The sequence below is a fragment of the Cylas formicarius genome, unplaced genomic scaffold, assembly GCF_029955315.1.
Source record: "Cylas formicarius isolate icCylForm1 unplaced genomic scaffold, icCylForm1.1 PGA_scaffold_5__7_contigs__length_24384050, whole genome shotgun sequence".
Taxonomy (NCBI): Eukaryota; Metazoa; Arthropoda; class Insecta; order Coleoptera; family Brentidae; genus Cylas; species Cylas formicarius.
Genome location: NW_026844341.1, coordinates 3,601,503 through 3,622,711, shown reverse-complemented (window position 1 = coordinate 3,622,711; position 21,209 = coordinate 3,601,503). Strand labels below are relative to the sequence as shown.

The window sequence follows — 21,209 nt, the reverse complement described above, 5'->3', positions numbered from 1 at the left end:
TCTCGTCGAACAACGGTAAATATTAAAATTTGCACAAATAATAGAGTTGTCGAATATTTCAAATATTTCAAATATCTCGCGCCCTGTATAATTGACGAAACCTGAAATTCTCTCACGACACGGTTTACGATACTGTCCAAATAAAATTATCCCATCTATAACGGTTTTTCATTTATCGCCAATAATTTACCCACAAAAACGGAAATTTTTAGGATATTTTATTTTAAAAATGCCTGAATAAATGTTATGTTGTTACAATTATGGAGGAAAACATTTTTCTGGAAGCTAAAATTTAAAAAAAAATCATATATATTTAAAAAATACTTAATATATAATAATACGTAATATTTGATTGCGCCCAATTGCTAGAGTTTAAATGGGGACACGGAATTTTAATTCTCTTCTAAATTTGAAGTTGATATCTGCAAAATTAGGACACTTAACACATTTCTCATTTAGCACGGAATATCGGGAACACCTTGTACAATAGGTGAAAACCCTAAATACAACAGTTTTTGCTGTCTATGCGGGCTATATCGCAATATAAAAGAAAATGAGACCTGAATCATCTGAATCATAGTCTTTCAGTTATAATCAATTTTTAATAATTAGGTGACCCATTTTTCAGTTTTTTTGAATTTGCGGCGCACCCTGTATATTTTTGAAAAATCGTCAAGAATAAAAAGTTTCTGCTGCTTCTTCTGAATCAAGAATTTTTTGGTCACGTAAACAGTTTTTGAAAAATGATATTTTTTGTAGACACTTGCACGCCCGATTTTTTATTTTTTTAGAATACTTCCCGACGACCCCCCAGCCCCCCCATTCCCAACAGGTTCCGTCACGGGGCAAAGCTGCATGCATATGCCAAACTTATCGTGTCCAATCCATGGTCCAAAAAACAGTATAAAATCGCAAAAAAAAGATGGATACCGGCGTCGGATCTGGGCCATTTCTTAAAGGCTTATGTGCTTCGTGGAAGGTTAAAAAGGAGGCAAATTTCAATTTTGTAGCCCCAACGGTTCGAAAGTTATTCAGGAAAAACCAAAAGACGAGAACGGAGAACGCAAAACGGAGAACGGACAAACAGACAAAACACTTTTTTTTTTCGACGGTGATCATTTCTGTACCAACGGCGATCCTGTAGAACCTACCATTACCAAGATCTAAAATTTTTTTTCGTGCGCAGATACTTTCGAAAAATTCGATTGCATCGATTTTCGAAAAATCATTGCTGGGCGGGGCAAGTTTGTCGCAAGTAGCGCCAATCAGCTTTTTATTTTTAAAAGAAGGCGCTTCGCTTATTCTTGTCCTAGAAGGACGCATTGTTTTTCTATCATGCTCCTCCGGACCACTATGGAACTTTCGCATAATCGATGTTATTTTATTGCGAATACACCCTGTATAAAATGTCCTTCACATCTCGTCGAACTTCAAAGTTACAGCAAACATCGGTAAATATTAAAATTTGCACAAAGAAAAGCGTTGTCGAATATTTCAAATATTTCAAATATCTCGCCCTCTGTGTAATTGACGAAACCTGAAACTAAAATCATTGCTAGGCGGTGCAAGTTCGTCGCAAATAGCGGCAATCAGCTTTTTATTTTAAAAAGAAGGCGCTTCGCTTATGAGATGAGATGCATTGTTTTTCTATCATGCTCCTCCGGACCACTATGGAACTTTCGCAAAATCGATGTTATTTTATTATGAATACACCATGTATAAAGTGTCCTTCATATCTCTTGGAACTTCAAAGTTACGCCAAACTTAAGTAAATATTAAAATTTGGACTGGTCGTTGCAATTTAAAATTATATTTTTTCAAATATCTCGGGCCCCCTGTATTATAGACGAAACCTTAAACTCTGTCTCGACACAGTTTACGATACTGTTCATATCAAATTATCACATCTTTAAAATTTTTTCACGTATCGCCAATAATTTACCTACAAAAGCGGAAATTTCTAGGATCTATTAGAATTTTTTGCCCACAAACGAGGTACCCTGTATATAATTGTAATGTTCTTAATGGAGGCTATAGCCCTGGATATCCTTAGTATCCTGATATTCGAATTTTTCCAATGTAAATGGTTTTCAAAAAACTACTTGCTTTCTGAAACCATGCAGTACTTGGTAAATGACGTCATCACGTCTAGATTGAGGAGGAGAAATGATGATTTTAATTTGGATTTTTTCAAATATCTCGGCCGTAGCCCTTGATACGGCCTATAACACTGTTTGAACAGATTAGCTATTGTTTGTACGAATTTTGATTTACGGTTAATAATTTACTCTCTAAAAGGACAATTTTCAGGGTCTAGGTTTTTGTCCAGAACTAAAACACCTTCTATATAATCGAAAAAATGCGTGCAACAAAAGTTATAGCGGTGTTTTTCTGGGTCCCAAAATAATCACAAAAAAACATTTAAAAAAATACTTGGCGTTATTTTATTGCTCCAAATTTAACGTCTAAATGCGGGTCCAGACTTCTACTTCTCTCCCAAGTCTGAAGTCGGTAGCTGCAAATTTGGAGTACTTATTATGTTTTTTAGTATTGCACAGATTTGAAATTGTTGCCAATTTTCAATAATAGGGGGACCCATTTTTCAGTTTTTTGTTTTTGCGGCGCACCCTGTATATTTTTGAAAAATTGTCAAGAATAAATATTTATGGAGTCGTTTCCTCTGCGTCTTTGGTGCAAATATAACCGGAGTATAAAACCTATTGCTGAAATAAGCATCAATACTCCGATTCTTCAATTCGTTCCGGAAAGAATTAGCCAAATTTTATAAATTGTCAAGATGATAACCAAGTGAAGTCCTTGTCAATTACGTAACTGATCATACCACAAAACATGAACAATTTATTAGATCGGGATTTATTAGATCCCGAACAGGGAACCCATTCATTTGCAGAGGAGACCAGCAACCAATCTAACAAATTGATGAGGATGGGCGAAATTCTAGTAGATTAACACATATCAGGAAAAAAACCTATTGCTTTATACTAGTGCCGATTTTAATATAAAAAAATTACTTAAAAATTAGTTTAAAATTATATAAATAAAAATAAGCAATGGTGTTTAAATTTGTTGCTTACTAATGGATCATACTATTTTTGAGGTTTGAATTTATGAGACTGCTAATGTTGGGGGAAGCCTTTAGTTGTGTTAGAAGATAAAATAATAAGATCACTTAATCAGTTTTTTTGCATATTTGAACGAATTAGTGGCCAAATTTTGTTAACACAAAACAATAAGTCCAAGGACACAGTTTTTTTTCTTAATGAACTTATGCAATGCGAGATTGCATGATCTGGCAACTCGACACCATGGCGTGGCTTATCGCCGTCGATATTTCAACCCATTGGTAAGCACAATTTTTCTCAATGTCTGCTTAGGAAAATAATTAAGTTCAGGATGAGGTTCGCATTTTAGCATTACCTAGCTAATAGTGTATGGCTAAAACTGGAGCTGTTATTATATATGCTAGTGATAATTATAATAGGCTCTTACCAGAAGAATTAGTTTAACAGTGACTTGCTTCATTTCACACTTTTTCATTTTCTCTACCGATAATGGCCATTACAAAGTGAATACTTTCTATGGTTTCTTTAGATCCGCAAAGCAGGGTGGAAATTTCCGTGTGCCAGGCAAAGAGCTCTCTGGATAAGTTTATTTTAAACTTTAAGGTCAGTTGATGAGCACCACGAGAGAGATGAGTAACCCTGTCTGGCATTTTTAAGAGAAGGGTGTCGCTTATATTTATCCACAGCCTCAAGACTTCTTTACGGACAAAAAATCTTGAGTTAGGCTCCTACACTGCTACATAGACCTAAAACAATGTTTTAGATCTATGATGGCCACTTAAGTAGCCGAACCTCAAAAATTAGATACATGAATCGAATTAAGAACAGACAACTGAGTTGCTCGAAATGCAAGCTACAGCATATCCCAGCGAAATTATTGTCTGCCTTATTTTAAAAATACAAAAACAAAACTCTCGAGATAAGATCAATATGGCGTAAACAACATCTACGTTTGAAAATATATATATTTCGAATACGCATGAGACATAATTCTGCAGGGGATTTGATAATAGTTTCATATTCATATTGGGCTTTCGCAATTAAAAAACAAATTTTATGGCAATATCTTATCCTTACGTAGTCCAGTTGAGCAAATACTATTGCTATTACGATTGCAATCAGATAAGTGCAAGATCTTATCCTGCTGCGATATATTCATTTTCCAAGTGTTTACATAAAAAGATCGAACGATAATGCAAACCGTGGACTTTAACCAGTACTTGTTTGTTTCGATTAGATAAAACAATATTTTTAACCTCAGAAAATGCTCTGTGGTGAGTGGATCCAAGAAGATAAGTCAGCGCCTTTTTGATTATAAAATAATTGACGGGAATCGACAAAAGTCATTAGTTTATGTGATTTAGAAACATCAGCTCAGTACACCAGCAACATGAAACTATTGGCGGCAGCTCTATCGGTCCTCTTGGTCTTCCAGGTGAGCAAACACTTTTCCAAGGAATAAATTGCAATAAAGAAACAAGATTATTCCTTATTCAGTTTTAGTATAGTGTTTCAAAATTGAGCTTTACTAATTTCAAAATGTCTACTAATTTACTTCAAAACCCTTTACTATAGCTCATTTTTTTGGGTTTTTATGTATTGCTAAAAATGATAAAAAATGTATGCACATATGTTTCGCATTGAATTTTGATTAAAATTGATCTAACATTAATTAGGATTTATCGTAAAACTTTACTACATATTTAATTGAATTCCTGCCAAATCCATAATTATAAAGTTGGCACTTGGAAACAACGCACCGAGGAATTCTGTAAAAAAGCAAAATGGGATACGAAGAATAAAGTATTCGTGAAAATCAACATGATGACGTTCACCGATATAAACAAAAAAAGTTAATTATTTGTAGAAACATAAATGTAAATAAATTAAATAAACAAATTGTCAAGATAGAAATCTCAACGAACGAATATTATATCTTAGTTGAAATATTTAAGCACTAATATAAAGCTAACTACAATTTTCCATAGGACATACTTCCGGCACCTCTATCCCTTTTGCATTCAGAAATTTGGTTGCAGTACCTGGTCACCTCTTTTTCCATCTAATCCATATAAAAGTCCTGCTGTACTCCCAAAAAATGGAATACCTCCATTGCCAACAACAATTCTAATGACCAGTTTTGGCAAATTTGATACTAAAGTGGGCATACGATATCGGCTACCTAAGCACCATTAACTAATTTCAACTTCCGAATTATTGCTTATTGCAATCTTCTGAGCTTAGCTGTATGCTTGTTTTGATGCCGATGTGTCCCCTATTTTATTAACGTCCACAACTTCGTTATGTACATTTTTCCTTTCCAAGTGAGCTGGGAATGATTATTTCCGGAGTGACTTTCATTGTTCTGGATTTTTTTTACTTTTAAGAAGCTGATTCTGTTAGAACGATACTTAGAATTTATTGAACACGCTGGAGGATAAGTATTCCCCAAAATGAATGGAGATTCGACCTTGCAACTTTTAAGGAGAAGAATAGGAGTTTGCTCCTGGTCTGTGCAGAGCCTCCATGTGCTGTCTTTGTCAACCTCCATTATATGGAGGTGTGTTGTTATATGGTAGCATTGAGTGATCATAATAGTACTAAAATTTAGAACATACTTTTGCTCCTGCCATTTTGAAGGTGCCACCATTTCTATAGCCGCGGAACCGACTGATTCTTCCAATTTATCTATTTGTTGGAGTTAAACTATTGAGCCATTGGTCGAAATGTAATTAATTCAATTTGAACATAAAAAAATGATGTTACAGGCCGCACAAGCCGACACTTCCCTTAGTGACGTCGTGAGAGCTGTTCTGCACAATGTCGTCACCGGTCTAGGAGACTTCGTGCAAGAATCCAAAAATTTAAATGAGGCAGCTCTTGGTAACATCACCGGGTTTTCCGAAGTGTTCCTGAAAATAAAACTGGCCATTGCTGATCAGATTTTCGATGGTACTGTTACGCTGGGTGGCACAACGAGACCATTCTAAAGCGCTTTATTGCAGGCGTCACCGAACAGCTGGGAGAACTGCTAACAAAGGTGGAAGCAAACACCACCACCGCTGGTGAAGCGATCATCAACTGCGTGAGGGACCAAAAATCGGCCGCGCAGGAAACTTTAACTAACGTTGTTACCGACATCAACGCCTGCGAAGAGACCAAGTTTGACGACCTAAACAAAGGTCAGAAAGTTATTGTGGACGCTCTCGATGCTTTCCAAGTCGCCCTTAAGAAAGTAGACGACGACTTCGAAAGTTGCTTCTTAGGCGACCTGTGCTTATTGCAGCTTGTCCAAGGTCTTCAAGGATTATCCGATGAAGCTTCTGGCGTAGGAGATGCCATAAAGGCGTTCATCGCCGAAGTGGCAGATTATGGCAACCAAATAGCCGCGTGTTCGTCAACCGAAGAGCCGGTTTTGCGGCAACAAGCCGAAGATATCTTTAACGCTGCAGCGGATTGCATTCAGACTAATATCAACGCTTAGATTTTTGCGAAATAAACATTTGTATTTTACTGCTACTTTCCGGAAATCATGCCCTTTGAATGCTACGGTTCCATTTTGATAACGTAATAACTGAGATAATGTTTGTTGCCATAATATTGAAAATAAATTTATCAGTGTCAGTGTATTAGATAAGTTCAGCTTAAGATCAACACCAAACGCTGTGTGAACTTCAGACCGTTATTTTTCAGTAGGGTAACATTTTATTGTTGACCTAAACGCTACTGCTCTTTACTTTATCATAACTGGAAGCATGGTGCTATTTGATTTATACTGGATCACAGTGATGTATCTGTGTGAAACATTGTGTAATAAAATCAGATAAAGACAGTGAAAGTACAAAGTTCTGGATGGATTGTGTACAATCTTAGTGCAGCCGTTTAGTTGTATTTTAAGGATACCATTTCAGATTAATACGAAAACACAATTATGTTTCTGTCATCTGGCTAATGTCATCATTTTAAAATCTTGCGTCGATTCATGATTATAAATTATTGAAATTTCAAGTCTAAATATGATAGTTTGCATTGATACAAGTGCGACAATCTGGGTATCAGTGGTAAAATTATATCTAGATCACTCTCAATTCGTGAGTGCGAATAATTATCAGTCTAGCGAAATAAATATGTCTTCAGGGGTGCCACAGGGATCGCATCTTCGACCACTCTTTACAACCATTTCCGTCTAACGATGTCTAGACGTCCTTGTAATAAATCACTTTCCTCTGTTTGCTAATAAATTGAATGTTGGTGTTTGTCAAACGATGCACTGGAGAATTTTATATTTCATTCATTAAATTTCTCTACTATGCAATTGTTCGTCCTCATATTGAGTCTTGAGTCTTCGCTAAACCTACTATAACGTACAGGGTGAATCCACATTATATCGTTGCCTTCAAAAGTTATGAGAAAATGGTCAATAAAAAACTAGTAGAGATTATTAGGATACACAATTGATACACGGTGGCCCAAAAAAGCATGACGATTTAAAGACACATTTTTCATTTTAAATTGTGCATCCTAACAATTTTACACTTTACTCTATCGTTGACTCATCCTGTATCGTACTGGCTTTTATCGCGTAATGGCAATTATGGAAGTTACCTCCTGTCGGCAATAACATTCGTGTCCGGTAGGTATTAAAGGGACGGATTCTGAAAGGTTTTGGTAATAATTTTTTTTTGTTTATTTAGGTGTGTATATTCTTACTTACTTAAATTACACTAAGAAAAAACAATGACATAAATATATACAATAAATTCATAGCCAGAAATATCTATAAATAACTTCATTTTTATTCTACATGTCTAAATCAAATTATGTTTCACCATCAGAGTCGTCATTAATTATAATAGGATTTATGTTATTTTGTATAGAAATGTAAGAATACTCAATTTTTATAATGTGCTGTACTAGATTTTTCCAGCTCTCAATTGGTATGTTATTAATTACATTTTTTATAAAATTTATAATTTTTTGTTCCGAGCTTTGATTTCGGTTGGTTCCACAAATGATCTACGAGATGCCATAAAGGCGCAAGACGTAAAACAGTATTCCCAGCCTGTTGAACCAAATTATCACATATATACTGTTTTTTAATTGCATATAATTTAGGAGTGTTTTCGGAGCGCGAGCATTGAAGATGCCAAGTGAGATTTTGGCGAAACGTCTACAGGATTCCAGTCGGAGTTCAACAAACGAATGGATGACATCCCGAAATCTAGTGTCATCACATATTTCCATCCGTGAATATATATGTATATATATATATATATATATATATATATATATATATATATATATATATATATATATATATATATATATATATATATATATATATATATATATATATATATATATATATATATATATATACATTTGTGATTCGTACGCCAAGGCAAGAACGTTATTGTTTTTGGCAATGATGTATGTTGTGGTTCTTTTTTCACAAACAGCGCTAATAATAGACATTTAAAAAAATAATAATAAATTTTTTTTGAGAAAGACCTGGGTTGCCGGTCGAAACGTCAATGACAATTACAGTGTTTTAAAATTATTTGTGAGTTTTGTTCACTGTGGACCAAATCCTAAGAATCATCCTATAAAAAAAAATATACAAGGATCCAAGAAAAGCATATTTTTCAACTATATATATATATATATATATATATATATATATATATATATATATATATATATATATATATATATATATATATATATATATATATATATATATATATATATATATATATATATATATATATATATATATATATATATATATATATATCAAATAATATATAATAATATAAGAAATATTCCCAATAACACTGTTATTGGGAATATTTCTTAAAAGATTATTTTGAAACCAATTCTCAAAAAATCGCTATTGAATCCTCATCATAATCCAAGCTAGAATCTTTAATATTCTTTGCAGACAACGGCAAGCAGTTAGGGACAAGTCCGTCTTCTGACCCAGCGTGGAATCAACCCATCCTTTGTATATAGTGTCATGTATATCGAGCCTTGTTTCATCAAGGTAAATTATGGATCTGTTGACTAATATATATTTTTAAAGTCAGCAAGTTTGATTCATAACCAACCGACGCCAGAAGATTTGTAAATACTGGCATATTTGCGAGGGTAATCTGATAAATTTACGATTTCAAAAAATTGCCATGTCTTTCTTAATATGAAAGATATCTTGACTTGGCAGAAACCTTTTTGGTTAAAGAAATAAAATGCCACAATTAAAATTTGAATTCGAAGCTTTGTTATTCATGTCAGAGTTAACATCTGATATTTTTGAAGAGTAAAGTTAAAGTTTTACAAAGTTTTGTAGGTGACAATAGAACAAAAGTTCTAGAGGTATTTCACAGATTAATATACATCTATTTAATTTTAATAGTGCAAAATTTTGATGAAACCAAGAAATATTTATCAAAAATTAACTAACGAAATTAATGCGCTTATGCGCGAGATTTTAGTTAGGTAATAATTTTAATCCTATCGTTGGTCGTTAGTATTGCTATAGATAATTAATTGTGTTACAAGTGCGGGAAAATTATAATATATTAATAAACGCTGCTCACGATCAAGAGATTTCTTTAGTGGGTTTGCTTGTGTTATATTTGCCGTATTATAAAAATGTAATAATAATAACTGTAGAATAATGTTTATTTGGTAAATATATTATTATTATTATTATTATTATTACTATTATTATTTAGAAATATTTTTATTTTTCTATTCTTCTTAGTCTCATTTCCATACCTATTACTTCCCTCACGTTTAGCAGCTTAGCATTATATATTTTATAAGTTTAGAAAGACCTGGCCGTAGTTTTCAAGCCTATTGAGGTACTGCTGTATTTTAATGCGGTCACCTTACGAAATATTTTTAGATTGTTGGCATGTATGTTGCATTGTTTGAAACGGTTATTATATATACCAAAAACAAGTTATTTCAGATGGCTACCTTGGACGATTCCTGAATTTACGCGAAACTCTTCCTTAATAAATAATGCTTAGTTTCGTCGAAATTTCCCTCAATAAAAATTAAATAGATGTGTATTAATCTATGACATACCCCTAGAGCAACAATGGACCTTTTGTTCTATTGTCACCTACAAAACTTTGTAAAACTTTAACTTCATTCTTCCAAAATATCACATTTTTACTCTGACATGAAAAACAAAGCTTCGAATTCAAATTTTAAATGTGGCATTTTATTTCTTCAACCAAAAACATTTCTGCCACGTCAAAATATCTTTCATATTAAGGAAGATATAGCAATATTTTAAAATCGTTAATTTATCAGATCACTCTCGTAGATGCTACTCGAAATCCAAATATGCCACTATTTACAAATTTTCTGGCGTCGGTTGGATATAAATCAAACTAATTTGAAATTAATATTGTTTATATTTCGATTCGAGGTACTGAGGGTTTATCAAAGATATGACCCAGTTCAGATCAAGTTTATTTTTTAATTTTGCAGTTAATATTAATATTTTTAAAATGGAAATCTAATTAAACTCAAAACCACTATAAGGTTGCGATGTTGAGCGGGGCATTTAATATCGAGCTTAAACTAAAACGGGAAATCAGCCTGGTACGTAGGGTTTAAATAAATAACAGTGCCCAAGTGCTAGGAGCAAAAAAATCCTTTTCATATTATCGTCAAAGGACGAGGCTTATTTTAATATGGAAAACGTTATATTAATATTTTTTAATTTCAAGAAAGCGAAGTAGAATATTCGACTGCGTCGTATAGAGTGGAGCTTGTAAGTTTTCGCAATTTAAAAATTACCACGCTTCGGAGCACTTTACAGTGTCATCCGTAGCTTCTGAATCATTATATTTAAACGAAACGAAACATATACAGGATGAGTTAAAAAACAGGTGCCAATTCCAAGTCACCACTCTCGAATTCTTTACCTTAATTATTAATTAATTATCCCTAATTTGCCTTATTTTGTGGTCCCCCTTCTGCCAATCCACTGCCCGCGAAATACCGGATCTAAATATTCTAGCACTTGCGGAGCACCATCCTGTTGAACCCAAATCTTACCAATTATACATTTAAGTTGCACATTTCCATCAGAGTGTCACAAAACCGTAGTCTGTGGCCGGGATCATCTTCGTTCAGCTCCTTGTATGGATGTAGATTAGCTTTTTGGGCGAGCTGCCCCTATACTAAATCTTACATGCACTGTTTCTATAAATTTTCTCTCAATATTACTCACTGTCCATCTTACGATGGGTATTTTTGGCGTTAAGCAAATAACAAAATTCTTTTTGAGGTCTCGTTGTGTCTCATATTTTCTATTTATTGCAATAAATCCCAGAGAAAAAATTATGATGGACGTGTGCCAGCATTTTTCATGAAATCTCTCATGTTTATTCACTGTTCACGTTGCAATGGGTATTTCCGGATATTTTGCGATAAGCAAATTACAAAATTCTTTTTGAGGTCTCGTTGTGTCTCATATTTTCTATTTATTGCAATAAATCCCAGACAAAAAATTATGATGGACGTGTGCCAGCATTTTTCATGAAATCTCTCATGTTTATTCACTGTTCACGTTGCAATGGGTATTTCCGGATATTTTGCGATAAGCAAATTACAAAATTCTTTTTGAGGTCTCGTTGTGTCTCATATTTTCTATTTATTGCAATAAATCCCAGAGAAAAAATTATGATGGACGTGTGCCAGCCTTTTTCATGAAATCTCTCATGTTTATTCACTGTTCACGTTGCAATGGGTATTTCCGGATATTTTGCGATAAGCAAATTACAAAATTCTTTTTGAGGTCTCGTTGTGTCTCATATTTTCTATTTATTGCAATAAATCCCAGAGAAAAAATTATGATGGACGTGTGCCAGCATTTTTCATGAAATCTCTCATGTTTATTCACTGTTCACGTTGCAATGGGTATTTCCGGATATTTTGCGATAAGCAAATTACAAAATTCTTTTTGAGGTCTCGTTGTGTCTTATATTTTCTATTTATTGCAATAAATCCCAGAGAAAAAATTATGATGGACGTGTGCCAGCATTTTTCATGAAATCTCTCATGTTTATTCACTGTTCACCTTGCAATGGGTATTTTCGGATATTTTGCGATAAGCAAATTACAAAATTCTTTTTGAGGTCTCGTTGTGTCTCCATATCCAATAAAAAACAAAATTTCAATTCATTTAGATACACCTTTTTTGACTGACAGAAATGTAATTATAGGAATTGGTTAACTTAACAGGTTATTATTAGTTCTTCTTTTGCTCATCAAAAAGGGAGAGATAAGCTACATGAATTAGGCGTGAAAGTTGACGCAGAATTCAGTTTTAAAAAATTGTGTTTAAAATGTTTAAAAAACGGAACTTGGTGTATAATATATATTTTCTATTTATTGCTATAAATCTTGCAATGGGTATTTCTGGATATTTTGCGTTAAGCAAATTACAAAATTCTTTTTGAGTTCTCGTTTTGTCTCCATATCCAATAAAACACAAAATTTCAATTCATTTAGATGCGCTTATCTTGATTGACAGAAATGTAATTGTAGCAATTGAAGAACTTTACTGGTTACTATTATTTGTTCTTTTGTTTATGAAGAGTGAGAGATAAGCTACATGAATTAGGCATCAAAGTTGAAGCAGAATTCGGTTTAAAAAAATTGTGTTTGAAATGTTTAAAAAAGAGGACTTGGTATATACTGTATATTTTCTATTTATTTCAATAAATGCCCAAAAAATTTTTTTGAAATCCAGTACCTGATTTTTAAATGAATTCGTTTCATATTTTAGCCGTTTACCGTATATAATAGTTCTTTCTTTATCAACTTCCAATTCAACACTTTCTTGTTTCCTCCAAGATGAAGAAATTCTGCTGGTCTGTCTCGACTTTTCTTGAAAGGATCCGCTTGGCCTGCTGTATAATAATAAGAACTGTATAGGTAGATATAGATATAAAAGAGTTGTGATGGTTTAAAAATTGGTCGGAGTGTACTGTGTGGTGGTGATGTGCCTATTGCCAATTGTCGGGGACGAAGTCGGCGAAGGAGCGCGGAGCGGCCAGTTCCTTTTTAGGAGACGAACTGTGTTGACGTGCTATTCATTGTTTTGTTCGATTTCGATCTGCTGGACCAGAGTCGGTACGACCTGTCCATGCAATTTGTACTTTTGTTTTTCACGTATAGTAATACACTCCGTTAGTATAGTATAGTATGTGTATTGTTTTCGCTGCTTCTGAAACCGGTGTGCTTCGGTAGAAACACATCCATCACAGAGTCCAAGTCATCCGCTATGTATCGTGACTATAAATTGTTCTTCGAGTAACAGTTCGAGAAATCTCTATTGCGACAATTTTGAGCAGCAAGTCCTTACCAAGGCAGCCCGAGTGCAGATGATTATGGAACACTTTTAGGTCTCTATGTTTACAACGGGTTTCCAGAGTCTTCAAATTTAAAGTAGCTATAATTATAATCCCCGACGTTTAATTTGTACCTCAAGAACTTGTACCGAATTCTCTCAATATGCTGAATATGTATAGTTTGTCTCAATCTTCATCCTGTTTCCTTTTGACGGACCTTTCCCAATAAAACTTTAATAAAAATAGTCAATTTATCAGATTACTATCGTAGCTCATAAACTACAGATGCTACTCAAAATCCAAGTATGCCACTATTTACAAATCTTCTGGCGTTGGTTGGTTATAAATCAAACTTCTTCAGAGCCTAACTGACACTACCCTACCTGCAGTAAACTCCTCGTATCTCAAACGGAATTTTGTCTTTGCCTGGTAGAAGACGTCAAGAGATTTTTGGACGAGTAGTAAATCTGTTGTGAACTTTTGATATGCGGTGAGTGATATTTTCAATGGAAGGAAAGAAAACAGTGGAACGTGTGGGGTTCCTTTCGGACTTATTGTCCTTGGAAGATTGTGGTGTGGGCTTAATGTCTATAATATGGAAATTATTAGAGAGTAAACAAGAGAGCGATGATTTTTGAGCCGGGTGGTGATGTGACAATGCGTTAAGGTCTCAGTCTATGTGCGTAGGTTTTCTGTAAGACTATCTAAGAATGGGATATTTAAACTAGTTTCTAATTCAATGATAAAACGTATGTTTGGATTATGGTGTTAAAATGATTAAAAAAATATCGTGGTGATTCTGAACCATGATTCCAAACATCAAAAGTACCATCAACATAGCGTTTCGATAATTTTGGTTTTAAATGGAAGGTGTCCAGGGAAATCTATAAGCATCCAAACAACCTCCGCTGTGACTCAGGTCTTTACCTTTCAACAATGTGGAGGTGCAGAGTAGAATGTTAGCCAGTTTCAGTTAAACTCTGAAAAAGGCAACATGATTAGTGTTAGTGTTAGTGAGTATTAGAGTGGCGTGTGGTAATTTCTTTGGGAAAAAGAAGCGTAATAGTGAGCAAATCGCATCTTTGTGCCTTGTATAATAACGGAATTTCTCACAAAGATACACCAAAAATGGAACAGTCACATTGTTGACGTCGACATCATTAATTATAAAAAACTATATTAGAATGTTAGAAGACACGGTCCCACCGCCGACAATATACGGTCATCAGCAGCTTCGCACGTTTGCCATTTGGAAAAATAGCGGCCTTATCGCGAAAACCATATGCACCGTACGTTAATAAAATATTATTGCGAAACCTCGACGGCTTAAATTCGGCAAATCGAGTTTTATCACAGCGTCGGCGGCCGGGTAGAAGATAATACGATTAAACCGTTTTTAATTTCACGAAACTTTTGAATCTAACGGACATACCAAATGGAAATAGAGGTAAATATGAATAAGGCGAAAATATCATTTTCGTTTAATTTGAGCTTTATGGTATGCTCATTCGTTCCAATTTACCACAAATGGGTTTTAATTACGGACGCCGTTTAACATGAAACAATTTCTTTTATTAGATATCGAAATAACATGAGAACAAATTCGGTCAGTCGCAGGACTTTAACAGGCGGTAATACAACAACTTCGGACATTTCCGGAATATTACCGCACGGGTTTGGGAGCGATCGGATGTGTTTTCGGAGATTTTACCGCACGGTTTGAATTTTGACCGTCATGTCAGTGAATGCATTCGTGCTGTTTTGTACCCAAAAACTAATACACTGAAAAATGGTGTGCAATATATCAGGCAATTTAAATACTACGTGCTATAAGCTACAATTGAAATCTAGCGGACTAGTCGGTAAGTAAAGTGACATTTATAATTTAAGTTTCGCATGAACTTTAGTGATTTTTACAGTTTATATATTAATATCTTGCCAAGACCAATTGTACTGCTTTTTCTTAGTTATACGATCTTAAAAAGTTAATACTCTTTAAAGTTCTATCCGCGGATGATTTTTCTTCCAATTACAGTCTTTTTCTTTAAATAAACTACTTAATTATCAATTGTAAAAGTTAAATAAACCATATAACGTTCTAAAATTGTGTTTATTCCTTTGACATAACCAATAATACATCTCTCTCTCTCTCTCTCTCTCTCTCTCTCTCTCTCTCTCTCTCTCTCTGTCTAACGTACACAGTTAAAAAGAGACCCCAATAGCTGAACCGACCGGAACTATAAACTAATAAGTTCAATGGCAACTAGTAAATGTTTAGTTCGAATGGCACGAAATTTAATAATCTGATAAACTGTTATTATTTTTAATTTTTTAAATTGTGACGTTTTAGCGACCGTCGCAGAAAAAGCATAGTATGCAACACGTTTGGTAAATTCTTTATCTCACTCGTAAGTCCAATGCAATTTACCGCACTTGTTGCATAATATACTATTATATTTGCAAAGCTCTAAACCGTTTGGTGTACTCTGTACTTGAGGCATAGACATCCTTGCTATGTATCAAAATATGTTTTGCCACAACAAAAATTTAGTATCTTCAAACAGTCTATCAAAAATATGAAATGGTCAAAATATAATTTTAATTTGAACGTCTGTGGTTTTCAAAATTGAGGGTACTAGGAATATGAATATGATATATGAACTAAAAATGCTCAACATTTTGACAAAAGCCATACCTGCTTTAAAAATTAAAATCACCTCTCTTTTTTAGTCATATCAGTCTCAAGTCTTGTATCTTTCACACTCTTACATCTATCCACCCACAACTCAAAGGGGAGCTTGAAGCTGCTAGCCCATATAAGCACAATATGCCTCTGATGTGTAGCTATTGCTGCAAAGTAAAATATAAGGACAAATAAATCATACTTATATTTATTAAGATAAATTTTACTAATATTAATATAAATTCAGAAAGCTTTAAATTTATTTTTTTTAATTTAATTTAATTTAATTTAATAACCGTTATTGCTAAACAATACGAATGCATTCACTGACGTGACCATCAAAATTGACAAATGTCAAAATTCAAGCCGTGCGTAAATGTCTGAGGTGGCTTGGATCAGTGGGAAACGAAAGTGGAGTGGAAAAATGGCACTTTCCCCACGCTAGATCGGTGTATAATTAGGTATTTTACAGAAGGCAGTAGAAAAAACATTTTACAATTGAACACCCACCTATATAGATATTACTACTAGATTAAAGTTTTTTAAAAAGCACAATTATAGAAGAATTAGTGTCATTCCTTTAATCCCAAGACTTTTCACCACAATAATAAAAGAAAAAAATAGAACAACGTATGGACGATTTGTACATCATGCCTGGACAATATATTTATCATGAGACAGGTCAAAGAAAAGAAAAACGCCAAAAACACTGAAACACATATGACATTTATCGTCTTACAAAAAGCGTGTGATAGTGTACTCAGGAAACAATTATGGGAATCCAGGAAAGAAAAATCGATGAATAAATCCAAAAGATTATACAATGATACAAAAGCGCAAATAAAAGTAGGCAACGAACTAACGAAACCAATAGTCATAACAAAAGGACTAAAACAAGGATACGGCCCGTCACCCACACTTTTTAACATATATATAAAACAAGTTTTAAAGAGATGGTAAATTTTTGCACAAGAAAATAGATGATAATAGATGATAAGAAAGCTAAAAGAAGAGTAGTAAAATAAATATGGATAATACCGATTTATGTATTGGACAACAAGTCGGACGAAATTTTTAATAGCTACCAAACTTCCAAACATCAACAATACATGGAGACAGTATATGTTTCAAGGATATAGAGACAAAAATAGTATGAGAAAAATAGCCACAAGAGCACTTCATGGACCGATATGGAACGATACTCTTACTAATGAAAACAAAAAAAGAATATTCCAAAGCATAATACAAAATATCACCTTATATAGAGCAGAAGTATAGCCAATGACAACAACTATAGGAAACAATAAAAACGGTCAAATTGGACTTTATGAGAAGACGTCTACAAGTCACAAGAGCGGAGAAAATAAGAACTGCAGAAATTTGGCAGCGAATGGGAGTAAAATGCTCGATTAAAAGGAATTTAGAACATTACAATGTTATGGTCACGTACGAAGAATGCCAGAGTACAGGTGGCCAAAACGAGTACTAGACTAGGAACCTCCATTTAGAAGACGAAGAGGACGGCCGATACTAACATGGTAGATATATATTGGACATGCGGTCAATGAAAGAAATCTGAGAGTAAGAGAACTGTGGAGGATAAAAACTTCGAACCCGTAAAGAAAAATACCGAAGAAGAAGAAGAAGAATAAATACAAAAGCATCTAGTTAAAGTTAGACTTAACTTTCCACATTTCTTTGAAGCCTCGAAGACATTTAGTTAAATAAATGTAAAACACCTATTCCTTTTCTACTTGGTGAATTTGCATTCTGAAGAGCAGTTAAGCTAGAAATATTGTAAGCAACATAGTTCTTATTTTTTATTTATAGATATTTTCCTACGAATTCCTAAGGTTACGTCATATGAAATAAGAGATATTCATGTTGACAAAATAGTAATTTACAAAGACAAGATATGCTGAGAATTTTAAATGATGACGCTCATTATCTGCTTCTTCCATACCACTTTTGACCTTGTTATTAGGCTTTGTTGTATTGAAACTAATGTTACTGACTAACTGCAAACAACAAGAAATTCTTAGAACCTATTATCTATAAAACTGACTCCTTTGACGTTAACATTACAACCTCACTATATAGTCTGCATATGCTACTAATAGTATTAAACAATCACACCAAAAACAATTAATATTAATCATTAATATTGTTATTGTTATTATTATTATGAGCCTTCCACAACAAACACGACAACCGGCTCTCGTTGGTAGCTGAGGGCATCACTCAATATCAAACTAAAGTTAATATACTTTTTCTTCTCCCGTCTGGAAAATACCTAATTGCTCACCGATCTAGTGTGCGGGAAGCGTCACTTTACCAGGTCAGTTTCCTTTCCCACGAATCCTAGCTACTTCGGACATTTCCGGGATTTTACCGCACGGGTTTGGGAGCAATCGGATGTTTTCGGAGATATTTCCCACGATTTGAATTTTGACGTTTGTCAATTCTGACGGTCATGTCAGTGAATGTATTCGTTTTGTTTGCTAACGGTCGCTCCGCTCGTGTTAAATAAACTCGTGAGTCAAATGCCGGTTAACGCACTTGTTGCATGATATACTATTAAAATGTACTGAATAATCCATTGGCCATATTCGAATATTACGAAGCCTTTATTTCCGGAATATTAAAAATGATTATCTTTCATCGATTGCAGGATGGAATTTTCTGCTGACTGGGATGCTGCTGAAGTAGCAAAAATGAACAACCTAAAACTGCGAGATCTACAAGGTATCGGAATATCATCTCGGGCAGTAATTAACCAAGTTTCGCTTGACTATCTCCCAACAACGGCTCTGTAATTTTACGCACAACGTGAGTTAATATGTTGTATCGCACTATACAATATTTGTCGGATGCAAATTCACGTATACTGTACGATGGTGTTTTAATCTGTCCGCCGGAATATACCTCGTCAGCCTTATCGTTCAACGAGCTGTTATGACAGGGCCGTCTTTGGAGTTTTTCTGAACCATGGCGTAAATCACAATCTAAATGTACACACTGCTCACATCTTCATTTTCTTTCAGTCCCTCACACCTTCTTAAGATATGTTCGATATGCATTCTACGCTTTCCCTTTTCTTCTAACCAGTACTTACTCTCTGTCTCTTGATTTTTTACATCTAAACTTCTCCATCAAGTTTCTTTCATTTATACTTGGATGATACTTTTTGTTATCTTTTTTTTTTTGCTGAGTTTTGCTGAACCATGGCGTAAATCACAATCTAAATGTACACACTGCTCACATCTTCTAACTTCTTACGTATCGTCTGCCTTGTAGTACTTATCTTTCATGGCTTTCTCTCTTACTTTCCTTCAACTTTCGGTTTCTGGCCTGCTGCTCTTTCCAGCTGATTCTGTCTTCGAATTTAACCGCTCTCTCACTCTCTCTCATTTGTTTCGTCTGTTCTGTTGCTTCTTCACTACTCCTTTTATAATCTTCGTTTCTAACGTCAAGTAGTACAAATTTATAGAATGCAGAGAACCACTTGTTATTTAAGAAAATATATCCTAACAAAATTTTGCCTACCTATGAGTTTGGATCCAAATAGCAAACTAATGAAGGAATCCGAGGGATTACGTACAATACAGTGACCAATTCAGTGTTTTCCACTGTCATTTCACAAAACTTTTCAATATTATATAACAGTATGGATCTGCCATAATAAACAATGGGAAAAATCTGACTTTTTTGTATTTCGCATTGGAAATATTCCAGTAAGCAATGCAGAACATTCTTATTATTAATGTTTCTTTGAAAGCAAGTGCTAGTGTGCAAGCATGTGACTTGTCTACTTGTCTTAATGGTAAGTTTGTTTTTGGGGGTCTTTAATATAATTGTTGAATTTTTATATATAATATAAAATTAATTATGTAATAAGTAAAATTCATTTTGCTGCATCTTACGGGTCCGTACATGGCGAACGGGAAATTTTTCACTCTCTGTGTTAATTCCAAGACCCGCAAACCGGCAATTGAAAATGTTGTTTTAAAAATAAACTCAAGAACTTAAGAGAACCTCTCTTTCCACTTCTGCGACGGTTAATGTTACTGTTATACAATAAATTATCGTATTCCAGACCTGTGTCTATTTAGTGTTCCCTATACAAGTTTAGATTAAATGCCGGATCAACGTAAACAGGGCTGAACGAAATATTGCAGGCGGAGAGAATTCCGCAACGATATCGTCGAGAAATAAGCTTAAATGGGAATCGTAACAGGTTTAGGATGACGGGGATTTGACACAGTTGTGCCAAGGATCGGACGGATTAACAGCTCAAACCGAACTTGTCATTAGCCATGCTCCTTTGAATTATCTAAGGAGAAGGAGGTCAACTAGAAGAGAAAGCCGATGCTCCAAACTGCCTCTACAAGGAAAAACTGAATGGTCCCAATTTCGAGAAGAGAAACCTCAAAATTTAAATTTGCGTCACATATCAGATGAAGCTCTACCTCTTCTTCGACGTAATAATGGAGCTACTAGACCATTTCACAGCCATCTTCACAAAATTGCAACCACAACTTGTTCGTTTTCTTGTTTCGCGCAACCAGTGTTAAAGGATTGGAATAGTCATTGTGTAATTTCGACTATTGCACTTGACTCCCAGCCAGAGATAAAAAACAGAAGATACAGAGCTCTTAAAATACAGAGATCATATGTTAAAACATCTTCCTTCATATTTATGTGCTGAAAAACACAGAATGTAAATTTCACCACAAAGTTAGTCAATTATAAAATTTTCGGTTCATCGATATTTAAAATCCGTCACGCATTGCATTAGTTAAATTCCTTGTGACATACTTAATCCGGACAACAAAATCAGGTAAGTACTTAAAACGTTTAAGCGCGAAGCATTGTTTTTATTTAGCGCTCCCTGAATTAACCCAATCGTTGCGACGAGTCCGGATAAAGTTTTTCGTTTTCTCCTTTCCTGCTCTCTTGGAGCAAGGTTCAGTTTGGTTGCTTTATAGAGGATACTGGGGCTGCCTTTTGTATTTCGGGATTTTCTAAAACTAGTACTGCTATCTGGCGACTAACGGGGAAGTT

The 21,209-nt window shown here is 34.3% G+C and overlaps 1 protein-coding gene across 1 annotated transcript; it reads left to right on the top strand.

Moving 5' to 3' along the window:
* Positions 1-4,359: 4,359 nt before the first annotated feature.
* Positions 4,360-7,880, top strand: LOC132702504 (uncharacterized). Its single transcript, XM_060671169.1, has 3 exons — positions 4,360-4,518; positions 5,852-6,035; positions 6,089-7,880. Exons 1-3 carry the CDS (start codon positions 4,474-4,476, stop codon positions 6,565-6,567), a joined length of 708 nt encoding a protein of 235 aa, XP_060527152.1. The 5' UTR covers positions 4,360-4,473; the 3' UTR covers positions 6,568-7,880.
* The last annotated feature ends 13,329 nt before the right edge of the window (positions 7,881-21,209 follow it).